This window comes from Rhamphochromis sp. 'chilingali' (assembly GCF_963969265.1).
Source record: "Rhamphochromis sp. 'chilingali' genome assembly, chromosome: 16".
NCBI classification, from domain to species: domain Eukaryota; kingdom Metazoa; phylum Chordata; class Actinopteri; order Cichliformes; family Cichlidae; genus Rhamphochromis; species Rhamphochromis sp. 'chilingali'.
The window spans coordinates 4799033-4822698 of NC_137943.1; the positions used below are offsets into that span (position 1 = coordinate 4799033).

General features: G+C 38.7%; 2 protein-coding genes across 6 annotated transcripts in view; one reads left to right on the top strand and one right to left on the bottom strand.

Annotated features, from left to right (window-relative positions):
- The window catches only part of LOC308383782 (uncharacterized protein), a 198105-nt gene that overhangs the window by 1419 nt on the left and 173020 nt on the right, over positions 1-23666 (top strand). For 3 of the 4 annotated variants that reach the window (XM_080861897.1, XM_080861898.1, XM_080861900.1), the window contains exon 2: positions 1337-1421. In XM_080861897.1, coding sequence (XP_080718023.1) covers positions 1337-1421 — 85 coding nt within the window. Of the gene's footprint in view, positions 1-127; positions 181-1336; positions 1422-23666 lie in introns of those variants that run through there. The other variant, XM_080861899.1, reaches the window with a different exon arrangement.
- On the bottom strand, positions 2572-12575 carry LOC308383785 (LIM/homeobox protein Lhx8-like). 2 transcript variants are annotated; one of them, XM_080861904.1, is made up of 8 exons: positions 12383-12575; positions 10874-11032; positions 9783-9904; positions 8308-8528; positions 7546-7646; positions 6984-7079; positions 5333-5513; positions 2572-3013 (listed from the first exon to the last, which is right to left on the bottom strand). In XM_080861904.1, the coding sequence occupies exons 1-8, from the start codon at positions 12413-12415 to the stop codon at positions 2937-2939; spliced, it is 990 nt and encodes a 329-aa protein (XP_080718030.1). In that variant the 5' UTR covers positions 12416-12575; the 3' UTR covers positions 2572-2936. The 2 variants fall into 2 exon arrangements, with proteins under 2 accessions (XP_080718030.1, XP_080718029.1); XM_080861903.1 differs by lacking the exon at positions 12383-12575 and adding an exon at positions 11314-12376.

Sequence of the window (23666 nt, forward strand, 5' to 3'; positions counted from 1 at the left end):
AAAAGGATCTGGCTTGCATCAGTCACATGATCACATTTAACCAATGATCGCCCTTGACGGCAGAACGCGCTGGTTACGAGCCGGGAACGAGCTCACAAAGAGCACGCGCATTTTTTGCGGTCCGGAGCTGTAGGAGAAACTTACCATATTTCTTCCATACAGACTGATGCGACAAAACCAGTAAGTAGGTGTGCAGCGTACACTGTAGTGTATAGCACACAGGAGTGTTAGCTTATTACGTACACGTTGGTAAGCTGTCTTGTTGCAACTGACGAACTGAAACAAACGAGCGTGCTGTGTGTGCAACAGCGCGACAAACATTACCTGTCCTTTTATTAACTGCACAAGTAGTGCTGGTCACAGCTGCTGGCTACCTGTGTAAGGCTGTCATGGGTCTGTAGCTCTGTCACCGTTTTAGGGAACATATTTAGTTTTAAAGTATTTAGAAACATATTTAGTTTTAAAGTAATTTTCTGGGCATTTCCTGCCTTTCTGGAGGGATTATATTTCACTAAAAAACGATCTAATATGCATGTCCACATAATTATGCATTATTATAATTATAATATATTAAAAAACACACTGTATTTTACAGAACATACATTAAGAAGTAGATTATATTAGATTTATATTTTAAATAAGACAAAATTTGAATTTTACAGCAGTAAAATTATTGTATCTCTACAGTTTAAAAATGTAATAAGCTTTGCCCCTGCACAGAGTGGATAGTGAAACAAATGGAATCATCATAATGACATTATTTCATATTTATTACTTCCCCCTCCTCATTGCTTTATTATTGTAGCTCTAGTAATAAATAATAATGTAAGGATGCCCATAGTATATACAGTATTCTGAAGAAGGTCTAAAATGTCACTGTGTGTGCATGCATGTGTGTTTTATGTATATGGATTTTTTAAAAGTATTACTCATGATATAACATTGTCCAGACATGCCTGGTAAGGACATGAGGAGGAAACAGTAGGAGCTGTGTGAGGCTACTAAAGGCAGGGCTATAACATTTTTCTGTCATCATTTTATTATAGATTAAGTGCTGGAGTTGTTAGGTGTGGATAATTAGATTATAGTTTATTGCAATAGCAAGTTGTGCCTTGTTCTCAGATAGACAGCAAGTGCAGAGTGATATATGAAAAGATGGGATGGAAGGAAGAAGAGAAGCAAAGAGTGATTCACAGGCAGAGCCTAAATTATTTCTCACAGTTTTTTGTTGCCTTATGGTTCCAAGCGCTGTCACCAATCTTTGCATTTTGTTATTATCTCATGACACTTGTTTAATCAGCTACCATCTCTCCTATGGACTTTTTAATGTCAACAGTCTCAGATCAACACAGCCCTGCCCTCCAGCACTATCAGCAGCAGGAGCAGCAGAAACCCCTCAACAGCAACATTGTACCCATCAGGTAAAACATCGGCTAAGTTTGCTTTGCCTTGTTGCCCATATTAGATTCTTGATGAATGTGTGTTGTTGTTATTCAGCCTGGTTCAATGTGCCCCTTTTTAACTTTGAGCACCCGCCCCTTTAAACCTCTCTGCACGGCCCTGCTCGAGAGGATGTGGAGGGTGAAGGTAACGGTGGTCCCCGTGGTAATCGGAGCACTAGGTGCGATGACTCCCAAGCTAGGCGAGTGGCTCCAGCAGATCCCAGGAACAACATCGGAGATCTCTGTCCAGAAGAGCGCAGTCCTGGGGTGTATATACGTATATATTAGGAATGCAACGATACTCGTATCGTTGAGCGCTCAGTGGATCAGCGCTCGACAGTCGAGCGCTGATCCACTGAGCGCTCAACACAGACAGCATCGTCAGAAGGAAAGTTGATCAAATAAATTAAACATTTTGTATTGTTCGATACATATGCGTACCGAACCGAAAGCACTGTATCGAACGGTTCAATATCGATACGAGTATCGTTGCATTCCTAATATATACGTGTGTGTGTAGTCCATTAAGGGGTTTTTGAATATCCCTGGTATATCAGTTACAGCAGTTAGCTGCTTTACAACACACACCCTTTATATAGTTTCGTATTCGTTCTTCTTTGTAAAAGCGCATACTCCCAAAGAATACCACGGTATAAAAACAACTTTGTTCCAACACCCATCACTCAAATTATCAAATCATAGTTTCTATATCCTACAAGAGTGCAGTGTAGACTTTTGATTGGCTTTTTGTATATTTGTGGTATTGGATATGTATACACTCACTCAGTGTGTAGTTCATACGAATTCTATTAGAATCTAGCATTCATTTATTAAACACATTTACTGTATTACTTTTTTTAAGAATATCACTACTGAGCAACAAGTGTTCATTTAATTGTAGTCAATAATACTTTCAGTGTCAGCTGGAGAATACTGACATTTTGTTTACATTTGCTTTTTAATATACAAAACATGTATTCTACATGTTTATCTTTGCAACAACAACAAAAAAAAGACTGTTAGTAGTGTAACTCAATCCTGACTTTTCTAGTAGTCATAAGACAGGGCAAAAAGCATTTTAAATCCCATCCCCAGTTCTTTAACCTTAACAAAAACATCACTCAAAAAAAAAAAAAAAAAAAGCAAACAAGCAATTTTACATCATTTTCAAACAAAGTGCCTTATCTCATCAAATCCTTCAAATAAATTAAATTTAACACATTAACAAAAGTCTCATCTTACAGACATCAGTTTTCACATTAATTCTCATCCATTTCATTTCATGAAATTAATGCAGTAACTTGAGCTGATGAAGTGTCTGCTTACATTAGGCAGCAGTGTAAATTCAGTACTCTTCATATGCTGGACAATGAATTTAACCCATCCAGTCCTTACGAATTCATTTTAAACCAACTCCTCTCACTCTCTATTATTTGCTCATCATCCAACCATGAAGGAACCAGTGGCTTTATTTTTCAGGCAGCAGGTTGAAGCTTAGGCATGGCTGACTGGCAGTTGTGTCAGTGAATGGGACATGTGTGGCTGCAGCAGAAGTGGGTCTGGAGTTTGGACTGTGGAAGTAACAAACTCAAAGTTATTCAATGATCATAGATGTCGGTAAATAAGCATGGTTTCTGACAAGATCTCAGACTTTGATTTTAACAACAATAACTGATTCCCAGTACTGAAAATGGGATTCCTCCAAACTATCAGCAAGTGATGCAGAGATTACCTTAGCTCTGAGTTTCCTGCGTATTGGTAGATTCAAAGACTGATCAGCATAGCAATGACCGTATTACCATCAGTGTTGGGGAGTAACGCAATACATGTACCGCCATTACTCATATTTTGTATTTTAAATACGTAACTGTATTCTGTTACAGTTGCTGTTTAAGAAGGTGGTATTCAGAATCAGTGTTGGTCAAGTTACTTGAAAAAGTAATCAGTAACTAATTACTGATTACTTCCCCAAAAAAGTAATCCAGTTACTTTACTGATTACTTATTTTCAAAAGTAATTAATTACTTAGTTACTTTTTAAAAACGATTTACAACCTGAATAGGTGATAAAGTGATAGATCTTTCAGCCCAATTCTACTTTTTCTGCATAATCCATCATACAAAATGTAATCAAATGGAAAAGTCTCTTTTTTTTTTAACTTGTTTTATTAGTTTTAATCTTTTAACTTTATGCATCAAGCAAAAATGTAATTATATGCAACATTCTCTGACTGGAAGAAATTTGTTTAATATATAAACCTATTTTCTGCACATTCCAGCACATAAAATATATATTTTTTTGTGTTTACACTCACTCTTTCAAATAGATGCAAGTAAAACACAGCAGAAAGTAAATAAAATCAAAGACTCGTGGTCCTTTTGCTCTATTTTCACCTGTAAAGCAGGAGTGGAGCAGGCGGAGGGTTACCCTGGTGCAGGTGTGCCGCAGCGGTCAGTGGAAGAATCCGCGAGTTTCTCTGTGTTTCCCATTACGTCGTTGCGCACTCGGTGCTTGTTGGAAGTTTAGGGGGTTTTTTTCGCTGTAAAAAGAAGTTTTCTTCCCACGCACAGCGGACGCTAATGTTTTTGTCACTTTTTATGGAATCAAACTTAAAGGTCAGTACTTCCACGCTTTAAACGCTGCACGCTCATACGCTCTCCCGCACTCGATATATTATCCATTGTTGATCTGCAGACAGCTGTTGTCACAAACGTAGCACTTGCTTATGTCACTGTCATGAGACATTCTCGCAAAAAAAAAAAAAAAAAATTTCACGGTTTTAGTAACGCAGCGTTCCTACGGGAAAGTAACGGTAATCTAATTACCGTTTTTGCAATAGCAAACCTGTTACTTTACTCGTTACTTGAAAAAAGTGATCGGATTACAGTACTGCCCATCTCTGTTCAGAATACAGTTACTTTGTTCAAATGAATGGATTACACGGCGATACTTTCCTGTTTCATATGTTAGGCTATGCCCTCTCTATTTTTAGTTTTCCATGCCGGTGGACACCCAAACAAAACGCGGATTAAGAAGCTCTAATGTCCGTGTCTCAATCTCGCGGCTCATGTCACCTCTACTTGCGGACCGCATAATGACGAGAAGAAATGTTTTTTTAAGAAATTATTCACAAAAATGATTTAATATGAAAGCATTAGGCAGCGTGTTACAGGCATCGCCTTAAAGAATGTAGCCTCATGGGCAGTGTAGTCCGTGCTGCAGGGAGAATGGACTGCCATACCCGTTATGTGTCTGTGAGCGAGGGAGGGAGAAAAAGAAAAAAGTACGAGCTGTCACGGAGCAGAAAGCGGAGCTGGAAGCATGTAAATATAATAATAACCACTGCAGCCAAGAAGAGTGCCTGACGAGCCCAGTTGTAAGTAAGCTATTAAGACTCAACTGTACACTGTGTTCGTGTTTTCCTCCGAAACAATAAGTTCCGTTGGAGCAGCCTTTCAACCAAAGTAAAGCTAGTTTTCAGCTACGAGCCCGACACGAACCCGACATATTAGCCAGAGTTCCCTTTACGGTTTTACGCCTTTACAGCTCAGAGCCGCGAACCTGTTTTACAAGTGTGGAATAGTTTTCTATACGAGATCGCTGCAAAAAGTGCAGCCTTACCTAATGTCAACCTACTGTTACTCATTTTATATTAAGATTTAAAATCTAGTTGGTATTGGTATGGCAGTAAAAGTAATAAATCACACAGCAATAGTACATTCATGTAGTTGTAAAAAGCATGAGAATATATTAAGTAATCCAAAGTATTGAGAATATGTTACTCTCATTGAGTAACGTAACGGAATACATTACAAAATACATTTTGGGGCATTTATTCTGTCATCTGTAGTGGAATACATTTTAAAGGTAACCCTCACAACACTGCTTACCATCCATATAGGTCAGTGTGGTGAGGAGAGGTGCATCTGGAGAAATATAGGTGGTATACTGGAGATCATCCATCAACGGTGGAGACAGCTGACCAGGAGCAAGTGATGTCATCATTGTTGACTGGGCAGGATTTGGGTTAATGTGCTTCTTTTGACGAGCTCGGCAGTTCTGAAACCAAACCTGTATGAAAGAAGCCTGGATTAATCGCTGGTCTTGGAGTGATGGTTTCCCTTGAAAGCGCAGGGGATTGTTTTTCTTCACACAGAAAAATGTCTAGACATCAACTGTGCAAATACCCTGGATTTCTCACTATTCTCAACTTGAGGGAAAACGAACTTTGCAAGTTCATTATGTTGCTTGCTGGCATTTTAAATTCTGGATTTAGCTCCAGATTCTAACTGTTTACATTAATCCAACAATTAGCGCAAAGCAATACACCAAAAGTTACACCTATGTTTAGGGCTGCTACGATTAGTCGACTAGTCACGATTACGTCGACTATCAAAATCGTCGACGACTGATTTAATAGTCGACGCGTCGTTTAAAGCTTTGTAAGATCCCAAAAGACGCAGGAATAAGTAGTAGGATTTAAGAGTGTAATAACGGACTGAAACAGAAGATGGCAGCACTGCATCTACAAGGATGTCAGCTGCCGTTAAACCCCGAAGAAGAAGAAGAAGAAGCTGTGTCCCAGAATTCATAGCGCAGCCCAGCTCAGTTTCCAACAATGGCGGCAGCTAGTTAGTTTTAAAATTACTCTTATTATTCTTTCTGGGTCACAAAATAAACGTTTAACATATTTTCAGGCGAGAATGTTGCTGCGTAAACCTCAAATATCTGCTCAGTTTATCAAGACACCACATATTTTCAAAAGCACTCCGACGTTTTCGGAGACGTCTGTTACCCGCTAGCTCGATAGCTAACCGGGGGCAAGGCTAACTAGAGCCGTGAGAACACCGGACTCCCGGCTGTCACTTAGATAACTTAAAAATTTTATTGTTTGGCTTTTTTCAGTATTTTATTTGTTCCTGAGTAAATCGGTTTGGCTGAGATCAAAGTTATAGTTTTTACACAGCTGAATAAACATCAAGCAGACAGCTGATTATCAGAAGTGTGAGATGCTCGAGAATTTACTCCGGTGTCCTGTTATATTTTAGATAGCAAGGAGTTTATTAAACTTCACCGAAACAATCTGCAAATGTCATTAAAATTTAATAAACTATCATCTTGTCTTTATTTTTAGTTAGCACAGACCTTAAACACCTAAAGCTGTAAGCTAATGATAGTTATATAAGAGCAGATGCTGCTGGTGCAATAAACTGTACGTTTTACATCCAATGGATGATGATCTGATTAGTCGACTAATCGCAAAAATAATCGGTGACTAGTCGACTATCAAAATAATCGTTTGTGGCAGCCCTACCTATGTTATGACCAGTTATGAAGAAATCTGACAGTTACTGCGAACTTTAAAATTCTTACAAAAATTGCCACCCACAGAGTTTAATTATGACCCAAAATTTGTTCACTCCAACCAACTAAGCATGCATTATTTCAAAGGGACTGCTAAATTTGCTCACTTAATCCTGTGACACGTTATTGCAGGACCTCCCTGCAGTCGTTTAGTATTGTCATTCAGGTCTGTTTTACCTGAATAACCCTGCGGCTGAGTCCAGTTCTCTCTGCCAGCTTCTGCAGCGTCTGTGCATCTGGGTTGTTATCTTTAGCAAACTGGGTCTGCATCACCTAAACAAGTGGAGATGACAGATGAGTAAATGTTTACATCACTGAAATCTAAGATGGGTTTCACTGTTATTTTAACAGACCATGGTAGCAGAGTGCTATGGTGTTCAAATGCCACTAGAGGGCAGAAAAACGTCAAAATAAGCTGAACAAATATCTGGCTTATATTGTTCTTTCCTCTGAACACACTCAGCAAACAGAGCCCCAGTAACATTCACTAGTCACCATACAATCATACACAGCCATCACTTTAATATTAAAACAGTAACTTAACAGGGTTCTCTCACAGAAGAACAAAGTATTCACTGGATATTAAAAATGTAGACATGAAAAAAGACAAAGTGCTATTATTTTAGTCATCCATGCTAGTGGTTGTACTTGTTGTGACACTTTTAAGTGTAAATGGTCTAATGGCAATGCAGGAGTTAGCACGCAGGAAAAAAAGAAGAAAAAAAACAGTGGACAACACCTGTAACTGGTCCACAGTGAAGCTGGTCCTGGCCCTCTTAGCTGGCTTGGGCAAAATGCTAAGGTCATCTTTGTCTGCCATCTCTTCATTTTTTGGTTGTTCTTTAAGAAAAACAGGATTAAAGGACATTTTAAATGACTGGTCCCATTTCAGGTCAGATGCCCTGCGGACATCACCGGAACACGAGTTCCATCTAGAAGACCCATGTGTTAGAAAGGTGTCTTTTTGTACAGGGTCAGGCTATATTCTTCAGTATGTGTGACAGAGTGGTAACAGGAGGATTCAGCTGTCTCTCTGCAGAGTTTAAGGTTCGGTGTGATATTGTGACAGGCAGAAGCATTCGTGTTAGCAGTACAGATATATTTTCAAAGTGGGTGTTACTAAGAACTTCTAATATTTTCATTTCTATCCTTGAGACATTTATTCAAGTATTTGATGTTTGAGTGAAACTAAAATGCCAATGCAAGCAAGTATGGCATTGAACTGGTAATGTCTGGAGTATTCTAACCATAGGTTTTTTTGGAAAGACTTCCAAAATATAGTTTACATGGCAGCAGAAATGACATACCTCAGTAAGATGAGCATGTGGTCTGTACATGACATTTGCTTGTCTTTTACTTAACTTTAAAATTCAAAGTTGAATTTTTTAATTTTTTTTTTTTTTTGGGGGGGGGGGGGGGGGGGGGGGTGTAATATTCATTTCACAATCATTTTACTGTTTGCTGTAATTCAGATCGGACCCTTGTCCATCCATACACTCACTGTTTTCCTTGGCTCGTTTGAGATTCTCCATCATAATATCATAGTGTGGCCGGCAGAAGATTCGATTCTCCAGAAGTCCGCATTCTTCCCCTGTAGAAAGCTGGCGTTTACACGAGGTGCAGGAGAAACAAGCCAGGTGGAAGGTGCTACCTCTCGCCCGACGCACCCAGTCACTAGAATGGATGTTACGCCCACAACGGGCACAGCGAGTCCCATATCGCCTGGAACAGAGGGAAAAAAAGAAAAAAAAATCTGTATTTATCTATGAAAGACTTTCTTCAGGTTTTCAGTCCATCCTTGATACCCCATTTTAAAAAAAAAAAAAAAAAAAGTCATTTACATTTTTTCCTGTACTTAAAATAAAAACAAAAAAGAAAACGAAAACCCTCACCCAAACAAGATTTTGTTAGCGACTATAATGTCTAAGGCATAATCCATTGACATTTTTAGCCTTTCCTGTCAGTTCACTGTACCTACATTGCCTACACGCCCCAGTATGTGTACCAGCCCGGCCCTGACCCTGCATGAGGGCTGATATCAATCATCATCTGAGATCAAAGTGCATGTGTACCTGATCGCAGGTGTGATGAATATAACCAGACAATCCATTTGAAACAAACATATTCTTCTCCAGTGATGCATTTGGGGATAAGCTGCAGCAGCTTGCCCTTCTTATCCCCTAACAAGAGAAGTTGATGTGTCATACGTTATTCGGACTTCCTTAAGAGTCATGTTTTAGTCAGTTGGAATAGTCTCCCTCTGCCAAATATTAACTATTAGTCAAAATTTAAACAGGATGGAAATGACAGGAAGTTTCTAAACAACTGAAAGCAAAAGGCAGCCCAATTGCAAGGTGTTAAATATTTTCACCAGTCAGTCGATTCTGACTAAAATTAATTCATGCACGTAACACACAGATCAGATAGTTTTCTGCTCTTTGATATCATTACTTAAAGACTAGATGTGTACTATAAAAATATGAATATCATATATGCAACAAAATCTTACATTAAATTATATTAAAAAATTACCTGGGGGCATAGTCCCCACCTCTTTGCATTTGGAATGGTTTCCTCTGTTAGGATAAGCATCTGGTTAGGTCAGTTTGTTATAGTGTTCTTGTTCTTCTAGCCAAATTGTTTTGTTTAAGCTCATTTTCCATTCCTTCATGTTTTGGATAAAATCTTTATGATCTTTTGGGGTGAAGTGAAAGCTACATTTTTGTAATTGTAAAGCGCTTTGAGGGCCCCAAAAAGCGCTATATAAATGCAATCCATTATTATTATTATTACTACATTTTGAATAGCAAACCTGTGTGTCCTTTCACTGCTTGACAGGAAAAAAAAAAATCATATACCGATAATGTTAAACTATTCTTGAGTCCCAGATTCCCACAGTCTGACATTTTATAAAATTCACATTTAGAATAGAACTAACTGCATATAGGACACAGGTGGTGTGCGTGTGTGATGTACCTGAAGTAGTCGAGTTTGCAGAAAACCTCTTTGTCTCTGATGTAACAGCTCACGTGTCGGCCCAGTGAAGTCTTACACACACTGCATGAGAGGCAGCGCACGTGCCAGCACAGATTATTGACCTAGGATTTCAAATTTTGACAGAGTTTAGAATTATTTAAATACCCTTCCAAAGTATATTCTATCATCATTACTAAAGACCATAGAGGCTCCTGGAATTATTGGTAATGCTTTTATTTTTCTGAATGCAATGAGATATTATTGTTCTCATTTGATAATTAATAAGCCTTTTGTGGTGTGATTCCAATTCCAAAATAATACCAAATGTACATCCAGAGACAGAAAAGCTTTAATGAGCCAAATGAATTTTGACTGCACACTCATCCATTCTGTCCTTATAGACACAGAAGTGTTTAAAACATTTTATTTATTTATTTTTATTTAATTAATTTTCTACAAAGTTTTTTTTTTTTTTAAAGCAGAATAATTATGTTCCTAGTGTTAGAAGTTAGTGTTAATAGAATTCCTTGGAGTACTTTAAAGGACAGTACAGATACAATGAGATTTATGCATCTTAATTTTACAAACACAAATATAAAAATAAAATAAAAAAAAAGTCAATGTATCAGCACTGCCCTCTAAAGCACAAAGAGGACCCCATGCCAAGGGTTCAACAGCTGTACCTTAAGAACTGTGACCCCAATGACAAGGCGATCATAAACCTACGGGCAAAATGAAATACTTTATTTTCTGAGGGTGAAGATTAGTACGAAGCATTAATGTGCTGTGTAAAATTGCAGAAATACTTGTTCTGCTTAGGCTAGCTCATATATTTATATCAGTTTTCAAAATTAATAAACCCTCAAAATGATTTAATTCCTCTTGTAGGACAATCAAATCCACATTTAGCTATAAAGAGAGGCAACTTTGCTGTACAACTCTATTAAAAGAAAGCTGACAAGTGCTGAAAATATCTGAACTACTTTTCCCCCTTTTCTTAGAATGATAACTGGACTGCTTTGTATTAAAACTGGCCTAGTTTGGAAGTGTTGTCAGTGACATTTTGGCCAGACACAGTATGTTAGTTTGACCTTCAGGAGGTATCTGTCCACTATCTCCAGACCGCAGGAGGTGCACACCGGTTTCCCCTGCACACAGACCTCGGTGGGGACCGCAGACGAAGAGGACGAGGAGAGGGAGGACGGAGAGTAAGAGTCCTCATCAAAAATATCATCGGGACCAGAGGAGCCCTATTAGAAATAACAGTCCCCAGAGTAAAAAAATAAATACAAATCAAAATGATTAAAAAGGGACAGCAAAAAAATAACTTTACACTTTTAAAAATGTCCTCAAATGTGTCACGAAATTTAGGAGCATAAGTCAATTTAAAAATTAATTGCGTTTGTTTTATGTACATTTGCTACTCAAATGCGTACACTCACGCGTGCTCCTTGCAATTTCTGTGTCTGTCTCAAGCTGTTATCCCCACGGGAAAAAGAAAACGCAGTTAATTTGGAAGTGAAACACCTACTGTGTCGCTATAAATATGTCCTTGTTGTAGCTGAGTGAAAACAACCTCCGTCGATGGCGTTTCTTCTTCTGACATGGTGTCAGCCATAAGTCTGGAGTGACGCACTAGCCTGACTGGCACCTAGTAAAAGTTATGTCGTCCTCATATGACAACCATCGAGATTAGCCTTCGCTTTCTATAGGTATGAGTGTGCATTTATTTTATTTAAGTAGACATGGGTCCAGACATGGTGTCGAGCTAAATATTATTTTTATTACGGAAGCCCACACATGACTTAAAATATTCTATTAGCATTGTGGGGAAAAGAGGACGTATATGTTCAATTAGCAGCTCGTGGGACCGCATGTAGAGCGGCCTCGCGCACAGCTGAATTTAATTCTGACTAATTGTGTGTTTAGTAACGCACGTGCACAGGCTAAAGACCACTGTATGCTTGTCACGCTACAGTCTGCACTTGGCTACAGTCTTCCAGAGTCAGGTCACAAATCAGGCTTCCCCCCCTTTCTATTACATTTTTGAAAGTGTAGCTACATGGCGTAGGCTACGAAAATATGAAACGTGGAGGTGCCCGTCTTTATTTTGTATTTATATTGCTAACGTCTGCATGAATAAATATTTATATTTTATTTTATTTTATTTTATTTATGTACTGTGATGCGGAACTTATGCAAATTGAAGAAAATGTGTCACTTTTTTAGAAGCCTGTACCTGACTTTATCGAAAACAAAAAGTTCGCTGAACCCTCTAACTTCAAATATTGCATTATATTTGGGGTATCTTAAAAGTTCACTAAGCTAATTTAGGTCGCTGGCCCACATTCGTCAATTGTTCGTTGTAAATGAGCACTGGGATACAGGGCAGCTGAAATGTAACGAGTCTGTTTGAAAATATTATGTAACTAATTTTCCGAAATAAACATAATAATAATAATAATAATAATAATAATAATAATAATAATAATAATAATGATGATGATGATGAAAATAATAAATAACTATAAGCTCGTACGAAGTTTGTTTTACCTGTGATTAACTTACAGAATGTGACTTAATGATAGATTTGTACTCACCACGCTGTTGGACACACAGTTAAACATTTTCATGAAGCATCCCCGTTCAGCCAGATGTTCACAGCAGCAGCGGTTCGCTGTTTTACCCTCCTTGTTTTATTAGTCCACCGCGCTTCTGCCGACTCGCCTGCTTTATTGTGACGGTCAGAGGTTTGTTTCTCTTCTTACCACTTGTTGCAAAGAAAAAAAAAAGAAAAAACCCGACAGAGAAAGACCGGCGCACCTCCCACTGCGTTAGTCTGAGACCGCCCGCTGTAGCAAGAACTCCATTTCGGGTAGATTGGTTTAAATCGTTAGTGTTAAATTAAGAACAAAAATACTTATATTGATATTGATGAATCGTGAGCTTTAAGGCCTCAAAACTTTAGATATCAATATCAGTCAGTGAAAAATGACAAATTGTTGACTGAAATTACAAAGAAATTACAAAGAAATGAGCAAAAAGACATTCCCCCCCATTTTTGCTTAAAATATAGGTCCAGTAAAACGAATTTGATTTGGAAAATTCCCATGACGCAATGTAATATACAGTTATTTACTCGAAAACGACTTTACAATATTGTACTTGGGAAAAATGTTAATATTTGCATGCTGACAGTGTAGAAAGGGAATTTACAGTAGACAGCTTTTCAGTCGAAAACATCTAACCCAGGATTTTATATGGAATCACAAGATTTCGGTTTATATCATTTAGTTTATTTCTCATAACCTGGAAAAAAACATACTGCAACACTTTGAGAAAATCTTCTTAAAAAATGAACCTTCATAAATCTTTTCTTGTGAGAGACACTTATAGGTTCAGTTAAGCCCAGCCGGACTTTATCACCACTCTTCATCTTTTCCTTCCTTGTCATTAGGGACCTAAAGAAAACATCACAGGTTGTGTTTGGGCGCTGAATTATATTTATTTAGACATCCACACCATCTGAGCAGCTGCTAAAGTTGTTGATTTAATCCTTCGAAACTGCTCACAGTACATTAGAACAACAGTTTTAATCAATTCAATTAAGTGACCCTGCTGTTCTTTTGCTGTGCAGCATTGAAATACAGTGTGTCTATATTTATAACTACAAATAAATATTGAAAGTTAAGCTATTTATTGCAATACTATCACAACACTTTCATGACTTTTCATGTACCTTTTATTGTCCCCTTTAAAAAAGAGATGTGCCCCCCACATACACACATCCATTCTTTGACGATTACCTTATGAGACATTAAGTAAAGATGAAGGCTGACCAGAAATTGGGATCGAAAAAGCATGAATGAAAACATTCTCAGAGGGCACTTTCTGAATGGAGAATCAAGAGGCAGGTCAAGAATTCCTTCGGGTCTTATCTGCATATGCAACCCAATACCGCAGCCCACTCAGACTTCTAAAACTGTATCTTTGACGTGGAATTTAATGGCTTGATGTGTGCTTAACCCTGAACAGAAAAGTCTGCTTTTAAAAACTGTAATGTGAAATATGAAAGTAGCAGCACCACAAAACATTCAGTTATTAATGGATGTCATCTGGACCTTTTCTGAAATAGCTATAAGAATGTACGAACATATTAAATGGAACGGTCTTTGTCAGCACTTTCTAGGAACATAAACTTGTTAAACTGTCTAACAGACGGAGTATTGTATCTTTGTCATAAGATGATACTATCATTAAAATGAACATAATAACTTTTTCAGTGAAACAGGCATTTCTGATATTTTCTTGCCCTACTGGAGGAATGGCGAGTAACATTTGTGCAGTGGTTAGCACTCTTGTCTCTCGGCAAGAAGGTTCAAATCCACCATGTGACTGGGCCCTTTCTGTGTGGACTTTGCATGCTCTCCCCGTGTCTGAGTGGGTTCCATCCAGGTGGTCTGGCTTCCTCACACATTCCAAAAACAACCAAAAAGTTGACTGGGAGGCAGAGCTAATTGGTGATTCTAAATTGCCCATAGGTGTGAATGTGAGTGTGACTGTGTTAGCCCTTTGACAGACTGACCTCTCCAGGCTGTACCCTGCCTCTTGCTGGATGGATGGATGGAACTTATCATCATATCATTATAACTTCAGAGTACACCAAAATGACAGATAATGTTGTAAAAGGTTAAATCTAATAAAGTTCCTGTCTTTTTGTGTCTAGGAGTAATTGTAATTGGACAAACTCTTGAAAAATGGCCTAACCTCCCTGTCAGCACCCAATGTAGAGACCCAAAACATAACTCTACTGTAACTCATCTCTCTCTCTTAAACACACACACTGAAGCTGATGTAAGAGGATGTTTATCTCCCAGTGATGCTGATTACAGACATGCAAACCCTTACTTACTTCTTCTCTACAAATCTGAATGGAACTGAATGGTTCAGCTCCTCCAAAAAACAAACCAAAACTGCCCTATTTGCATTTGCATGACATCTGACATTAAATTTGAAAATTTATAGTCGGACAGTCAGCGTGTGGTAACTCTAATAAAATCTTTGTAGCACAATTAGTTTGATCTTGCTTTTCTTTCCTTTCACTTTAAATATCCACTTTAAATGTTCTGCCAAAATTAGCTCAGGCTAATGAACATTTAGTAAAACTACAGTGTGTTCCATGCTAAGTCAAAGCCATGAATGGCTATCATTCTTAAACAGAAAACACTGTTTTTGCAAAAGAGTTACCCCCTGCACCTACTACAGCTTTCTTCAGGCTTTATTTATTTTATTTGCAGCAATATGCATTAATCTCATGTCAATGAAGCTTCCGTATGACTGTTCCCACCACTAACACATGACCCTACGCTGTGTTCACTGCATCATTCCATGTCTGGCACTGATCACCACCTGCACTCATGTATATATCTTTCTACGTAGCACTTTAATTCTTATTCTTATTTTTATTTTTTCATGTCTAGTTAAGCGTAATTTATGACAGTATGTTTGCACTGAAGCACTGCAGCAATTTCCTAATGTTGTAAACCTGCTCAACATTTGGCAATAAAACCCTTTCTGATTCTTATTCTGATTCTTCCAGTTGAGGACATGTGAGATGTTCTCAAACATTTATACTCATACATACTATGATTTACTGCAAAACTGCATCAACACTATGCAAGCAAATGTTTTATTTGTCTTAATGTCACTGTAAAATATTCTAATAACTACTGGCCTCTGTGCAGGAACAGAAGCCCAGTGCCCTGTCCCCCTCCCCTACACAGTGGCAAGTTTACTGTCATTAAGTCAGAGTTCGTGAGCAGTGGCAGTGTTTGTCAATGGGCTTGGTTTCCCTCTTTGGTCATAAACATCCCAGCATCATAAAAACACACAGTTATTTTTGGTTTAAGGCAGCTTTTGCTTTTAATTTGCACGTGACATGCTATGGCTTATCTCGCTGCTTGGAAGTTTTCTCAGTACGGGTGTGTCTCTGTACATCTTTGTGTGTTTGTGTGCAAGTTTATCTGAGATGATTTAGCTGAATGTCAGAGAGTTGCTGCTGAAAGATCGGTTGGGACTGCGTGCATCATGGCTGCTCACTGAACGTGTGGTTGAGAGAGGAGACCACCTTCCTCGCCAACTGCTAGGTTTCCATAGGTTATCTGACCCCTGGCAGGAAGTGTTGTGACAGGTATGGATGGAAGAACATGACTGGAAGACGGTGGTCCTTTCATTCTGTACACCGGAAACTCTACAAACGGTTACAATTAGGAAGGGCAGCACTTTGTGTGTGCGTGGATATATATGTGTGTGTGTGTACCTCTTTAGAAATCTTTGTGGGGACCAAAAACTGGAATTTTACTATACTTGTGGGGACCAAAGGTCACTTTGAGGACAAAAGTGCCTGTCCTCATGAGTTTGAAGGCATTTTTGAAAGTCAAAATGTGGTTTTAGTGTCAGGGTTACAGTTAGGTTATGGTTTAGGCTAAGGGTTAGGGTTAATCCTTCATTTTTGATGGTTAGGATAAGCATTATGTCAATTACATAACCTCACTAAGATATAAAAATGAGAATGTGTGTGTGTGTGTGTGTGTGTGTGTGTGTGTGTGTGTGTGTGTGTGTGTGTGTGTGTGTGACAGAGAGTGGCAACAGTTGCCTCAAGGCGCTTTATATTTTAAGATAAAGACCCTTCAATAATGCTTCCAGAACGCCAACAATCAGATGACCCCATATGAGCAAGCACTTGGAGATGGTGGAAAGGAAAGACTCCCTTTTAACAGAAGGAAACCTAAGGCAAAGCTGTCTGATTCCACAGACAGCCTGAAAGCTGAAGGCTCTGCCTCCCATTCAACTTTTAAATATTCTAGGAACAACAAGTAAGGCCGCAGTCTGAGAGTGAAGTGCTTTATTTGATCAATATGATAATATTAGGTCTTTAAGATAAGATGGGGCACAATTATTCCAGACCTAGTATGCATTGAGAAGGATTTTAAATTCAATTCTGGATTTAACAGAGAGCCTATAGAGAATGCAGCGATAGAACGGGAGAAATATGCTCTCATTTTGATGCGTTGAGAGGTTTTGAACATTTTAGTTTAGTTTAGGGTAATGGCTGACGTTGGTTTTTAAATTCTTTAAGTTTTAGTTGATTTAGTATCACAAGATTATTGTTGACTAAATCTAAAGTTAATTCAGTTTACTTAAATATGTAGTGTTTACAAAGCCTCTTATTTTCCTTGACATCAAATGCAAAATGTGTCCGTATGTCTACGCTTCTCTTCCCCACAAACATCGATGTTTTGTCATGTTTCCATGAAAAACAGTAAGCATGGGGGTAAGGTCGCTGACATACATTAACAGTATGAAATTAACAAGTGATGTGATAGTTTTGAAGCCACACAACAGCTACCTAACGTTCAGAGCACAAGGTTCTTGGTATGTTCACCAAATGCAAAGTTTTTGTGACACGTGATTATTATATGGCTTATTAGTATGACACAAATTTGTGCGTGTCAAACCTTTTCAACTTGGGTGAAAAATTTGCGTAGCTCTCCAGGTGGGGGTTAGAGAGAAGTGAGCAGAATAATAGGATTCATCATAAGTTAAAACAAATACACTACTACAACCTCCTTGTTCTGTTGGCTGCTGAGCTGCATATTCATGGGTTTCCAACATGACTGTATTCAAATCAGTAATGGGTGGTGAAACTTTGCTTGTCATTTAGTGTGAACATCACTATACAAGTTTCTCCAAATGTCTCAAGTCCACTTTTTTTACTTTTGGACCAAATGTCTGAAATGTCTGCTCCACATATCAAGCCAGATTTTTTATTTTCCAGGTAATTCCACTAAAAATGCTCCAACCGGCACTGACGGGAGAATCACAGTCAATAAGTTTAGTGGACAGCAGGTTGCATTATTTCAGGAAAACCTGATAATTAAATCAGCCACACCACTAACTCTAGCACTGAGATCAATGATATAAAAACAATTCTCACACGTTAAGGTTGTTAGGAAGTTGTTTTTCCATATCTACTAGAATGTAAACATGCTTTCAAACATCCTGGTGGATAGGTTCACTTTTGGAACCAGACTTGAGTGAACACAAGAGGGCCAAACACCCAGATTTCATTTAGAAGTGAGGTACTAGGTCTAAAAACATGCAAGAGGAACCCCCAACTTGTTCAGTGTAAAATCAAAAAGACCATAAAGGAAATAATATGCAAAATGATAACAAAAAACATGATAGGATAAAGCAATTTAATAATACAGACTGCCAGCTAGAGCAGGGCGATATGACCAAAAATATTTATCACGATATACATTTGAAAATTTGCGATAACGATATAAGTGACGATATAATTGACACTAGACAAAATACTTTACAACTCCACAACTTTATTAGTGCAAAAAAACCCCCCATCAATGTATTTTCACTTAAACAAGCAGCTGTTTTTTATGTGCATTAAAGTTATATAAAAATTTAACAGTGCAAATGCAAATTCCTCGCTGACAGTTTAACCAAAAGGCATTTCCAGTGGAAACTGGCCGACATATCCTCAGCATAACCATGTATAATATCCACAAAACTTAAAAAGAGCTTATACACACAAAATACGGCACTATTATGTTGAGGCACAGTTTGTATCACTCCGCGAGGCTGCCTACGATAGCTGTAATGCTCCGACAATCCATCAAGCGGTGCGGGTTCGTAGCTTAGCAAAGTCGTACTAAAACATTTGACAGATTTTTGAGCGCCGTGTACATAAAATTGTTTCGAGGTCAGTAAGCACAACCAGAGTTCATACATAAGGCCCATTGGATTATAAGGGGCACTGTCGATTTTCAGAAAAATCAAAGGATTGATTTTAAGTGTGCCGTATTTTCCAAAAAACACGGTAATAACGACGGCCCGCTAGCATGCGCTACCAAAAATAGTGCTTTGTTGTGTAACTGACGGATGAAAGCTACACCAGTTCCACACCACTGAAGTTGCAGCATTTTTACAAACGATTCTGGTCCATCCGCTTCATTCAACGATCTGCTTTCGCCGCCATGCTTTTTCCGCTGTGTGCGTATGAAAACAAAGGCACTGCGCATGTGCGTTTTACCCATATTCTATCACAATATTTCATTTTTCTATCGTTGCCCAACATTATTACCGTGAACGGTATGATATGGCCCAGCCCTACTGCCAGCTAATGTAAGTGACAGCCAGCCGTATAGTCTATAAGCAAATAATGTTCGTCCATCTCTACATCATTACCTTCTCTTATTTTATTTCAGCTCCAAAAAATCTCCAGGACACTGGGACAAGTACAATAAACAGCACGATTCTGGGTACTGTATTGCTCTGACAAGGATAAGTTGGTAGCAGCCGGGGTAACCAGAGGAGTACCACATCTGGGCCTCATTATCTAGTGACAGATGAGTTGTATTCTGCCGGGCGACACAGCTTGGGGCTGGGTAGAGGTGTATTCTGACAGAGGGAAATGACATCATGCAGAGAAATGATGATGATTCCTGGGCCTCGGGGAGCCATTTCTGGTCTAGAGGCATTTCATTAAGTTTCATTTTATTGGGATTGTCATTAACTGATACAGTAAAGAGAGTCTCACTGCGGTCCTGAGCTAGGTCCTTGTTGTATTTCTTGTATTTCAGAGGATCAAATACACCCGTGTGCATAAATGTGTGAATGAATGAATGCCCCTCCTCTCGTTCATCATTTTGCTATTTTCTTCCTCCTTCATGTATTCCCTTTCAAAAATGGAAATGTATGAGATTGGAGGTTTAAATTACAGTATCTGTAAAAAGTTAAATTGTGTAAGGAGAACATTGTAGGAAATGCATTAGAACTTAGACATGGGTAAAGTAAAGTAACATTGACACAAGCATGATGAGCTGCTTTCTTGCATCACTTCACTTCAAAGACTAGCACAGTCTGATGGTATGGATACCGCAGCCGCCTGTGGAGGAGCTACAAGGCATCTGTTTCTCTAAAAGCCTGAGCTACTTGTCCTGTGTGTCTGTTTGTTTATTGGTCTGTTTGTTGTTAATTTTTTGGTTTTGCAATTTCCCACAAGAAAGAGCTGCAATGTACAAGAATATTCACATGAGTTTAGGACAAGTTCATCTTTTCTTTTTTCTTTTGCCTTTAAACTAATTCTCAAGACACTAAGGCAGACACTAAGGCAGAAAAATATTTTCTAATGATCCTTCAGTCCTTTATCAGGACAAATTTGGTAACAGAACACAATTAATCGATGCTCAAAAGGGACGTACACAGACAAATTAATCATTAAGGGGATTTAGGATTGGCCCGCCCCTCCCTGAACCTGGTTCTGCCGGAGATTTCTTCCTGTTAAAAGGAGTTTTTCCTTCCCACTGTCGCCAAAGTGCTGCTCATAGGGGGTCATATGATTGTTGGCTTTTTCTCTGTATATATTATTGTAGGGTCTACCTTACAATATAAAGCACCTTGAGGTGACTGCTGTTGTGATTTGGCGCTGTATAAATAAAATTGAATTGACAATTCTAACACTCATTTTTTATCACTTTAGTGATAAGAGGAAAAAAAGGTCCCAAAACATTTGGGTGGTAGTGTATGTGATCATGTTGTAAGGATCGCGAGTATATCTGACTGAGCCAACCACGATGCAGGTGTTTTTCTGTATACAGATTGCATGTGCAAGGGCTCTAAGTACATTCTAGGGAGTACTGGTCTGAATGTTGATAGCCCTGCAAACCCAAACAGAAGCGTGGAAAGATCGGCTCTCCAAAAACGGCATGTGCCTGAACATCAAGAAGACTGAGTACCTTGAATTGGGCCCCCAGACCAACAGTACCATCACTACGAAACTCGACCAGACGCCAGACTCCGAGTCAACGCAGCGTGGATGAAGTGGCGTCAGGTCAGTGGAGTCTTATGTGACAAGAGAATGCCAATCTATCTTAAGGCAAAAGTTTATAAGTCGATGTGCGCCCAGTGGCACTCTACGGGTCAGAGTGCTGGCCAGCGACGACCAAGCACGAACAAGCCCTGCACACCATGGAGATGAAGATGCTGAGGTGGCCTCTGGGTCTCACACGACTAGACTGAGCAAGGAACGAAGATGTCAGGAAACGATGGGGAGTGACACCGATCACAGACAAGATGCGGGAGGCGAGGCTCCGATGGTACGGCCATGTTGCCCGTAGTGATAAGAACTCCATCGCAAAGACAGCCCAGCAATTAGATCTGGGTGGCAACAGGCCATGAGGAAGACCAAAAAAGTGCTGGATGGACCGAATCAAAGATGATATGAAGGCTGCGAATGTTACACCAGAAGATGCCCTGGATAGGAAGAAGTGGAGGAAGGCATGCAAAACAGCGGACCCTGCATCGCGGGATATGAACTGCTAGGGAGGAAGAAGACTGGCCTGAATATTGATGTGGTTGTAAGGTTTGTGTTGCATCTTGTTCTCAATTGTGAGACCGAAAATATTTTAAAGACTAATGTAACAATGGAAGAATTTCTTATTCTCATCAAGTCTTTCTATAGTTTTGTTTGTTATTAAAATTAACAAGATAAAAATTTTATAAATCTCTGTGGCAACCTGTCCAGGGGGTACCCCGCCTTTCAACCTATGTCAGCTGGGATAGGCTCTAGCCCCCCACACTCTGCAAATGAGAACTGGATAAGTGGAAGAGGATGGATGCATACAATTCATTATGCTGCTGTATTCCAGTTCAGTACACTATCTTTAGCTGAAAGGGAGTGATGTTGTGCTGAACACTGTACAGAGATGTTGATAAAATTGATAATTACCAGTCTAAAGTTCTCAGGTGGCAAAAAGGAGATGAAAACAATGCAACGGACTGAATTAAGAGGTTAACTTTGTCTCCTGCTGTGTTACAAGCGTGAGTCTGCATGTGTTCTCTTGGCTTCAGTTTAGCTGAGATGTTTTGCTTACCCGTCATTCACATCAAGCTCACTGAACCTCTGTTTCAGCCTGTGGAGTTTTCAAAGCTCCCCATTCTGCTCCAAAGGAAACAGTGTGCTCTCCTCAGAGGCTAGCTAACGTGCTAGTGCTCTACTGAGATTAGTGCAGTCAGTCGTCGCCTCTGATTTTCAGTGGCTGTATTGCAGTGGAAACGAACAACAGTCTCTTTGATGTCGGCACTCACATATTGAAATGGAGAATGCTGTAATGCATCTGGGGAGGTTAAAAAGACCTGAATTCTTTGTTTTTATAGTATCCCTCTGTAACGACACACCGACAACCTGTGAAAATGGGCAGTGTGTAAAATGTTAAAAAAAAAAACAATGCAATGACTTGCAAATTTCATAAAACCATATTTTATATACAATACTACATAGAAGTGTTTAAACTGAAACATGTTATTACAAATTTTGAATTTGATGGCAGCAACATATCTCAAAAGTTGGGACAGGGACAACAAAAGGCCAGAAGGATAAGTGGTACTATAGGCTGAAAATAATGTGTAATATTTTATCATCAGCGCTGAAAGGTAAATACATGCTGCCATCCGCACAATGGGCCAGATTTCCTAAACAGGGCAAAATGGCAAGTGAGAGCAATCCCCAAATAGCGCTAACAGGAGTGATTCACAAAAGTTGTGTTGTCTTACTTGCAATTTTGTGACTGTGCTGTCTTTTTAAACTTATTTTGACTGCTGTATAGATAACAGGATGCTACATAGTGGTAAACATGGTTCTGGCCAAAAGCAAAAACGAATAGCAGAAACAAAGTAACGTTAGCTTGTTATTCAAAATGTACTTAAGAAGAATTTTCACATACTCGTTGATTCGCTTTACTTTAGAGCACTACCCTCATCACTGCATTTTCTGCAGCAGCAAATAGTTACTGTGCTTTTTAAAGTTTCTTTTGGCTGCTCCCTTATTCACTGTGTTGGGATCACTGTGGTGGCTAACTCAGCAAATTTATTTGGCAGATTTTGACACTTCCTAATGGGGTTAGGGTTAGAGATTTGTATCTCCTTCTGGAAGCAAACCAGGGATTTTATGCTTGTTGAGTTTAAACCACTACACTATGAGTACTACCTGCTTCGTCAGATTTTAAATAACCCTATAAAATTCTTGTTATTCCTGAAGATTAAACCAGCAGGTATGAATATTTTGGGGTGTTGCTCAATGACAAACATCACATCTGTGGTTGGTTTTCCACTGTCATTTGTCAGATGTCTGCAATGTAAACAGCACGTTTCAATGCCTTTCTCTGAAGTCAGAAGAAGAAAAATTATCCAATATTTAATTAAAAAGCACAGATCAGAATAAAGAACAAATGGAAGAAAATATAAAATTTCTAGCTGAACTGTCTCCTCCTGATCCCCCAGATTTATTTATGCATTTGGTTAAAAGGTTAAGAACTGAAAGAAGTTCTGCATTACTACACTACTGCATTAGTAAAGTTTTACCAGGCTTTGTGTGTGTAAAAAAAAAAAAAAAAAAAAGTATTTTTGCCCCAAAGTCTTTTTATATGATAGAGCTGCATTTTTATTTTTATTTTATTTTATTTTATTTTATTTTTTGCCACTTTAGACACAGCAGTCTACATCTTTATGAAGTGTAAGGTTAAACTGAAGCATGTCCATCATCATATTTTTGATGGATTATATATAGGCATTAAATAAATGTTTTGTATTAAAAAACACATAAAAAATATGTAAAACGTTTCAGACAACAGACAACTGTAAAAAGTTGTCTGTTGTTTTTAGGAATGAAGACTGGAGTGTCACCCAGCAGTTGTGAGGCAGGGTACACAGTGTGTCAGTCTGTGACACGCAGAGACAGACAACCATTTAGAATCACCTGTTAACCTCAGATGCATGTCACTGGACTGTAATACAATGAGTTTTGTACTG

Bases quoted from the DNA above. Each gene is read 5' to 3' on its own strand.
- LOC308383785 (XM_080861903.1), bottom strand. From the start codon at position 11,400: ATGGCTGACACCATGTCAGAAGAAGAAACGCCATCGACGGAGGTTGTT. The intron at 5,514-6,983 runs GTAAAACAGACC...TCTTTCATACAG, and splicing joins TCAGCCGCAGGGTTATTCAG to GTTTGGTTTCAGAACTGCCG. The intron at 3,014-5,332 runs GTAAGCAGTGTT...TTACTTCCACAG, and splicing joins CACACTGACCTATATGGATG to TCCAAACTCCAGACCCACTT.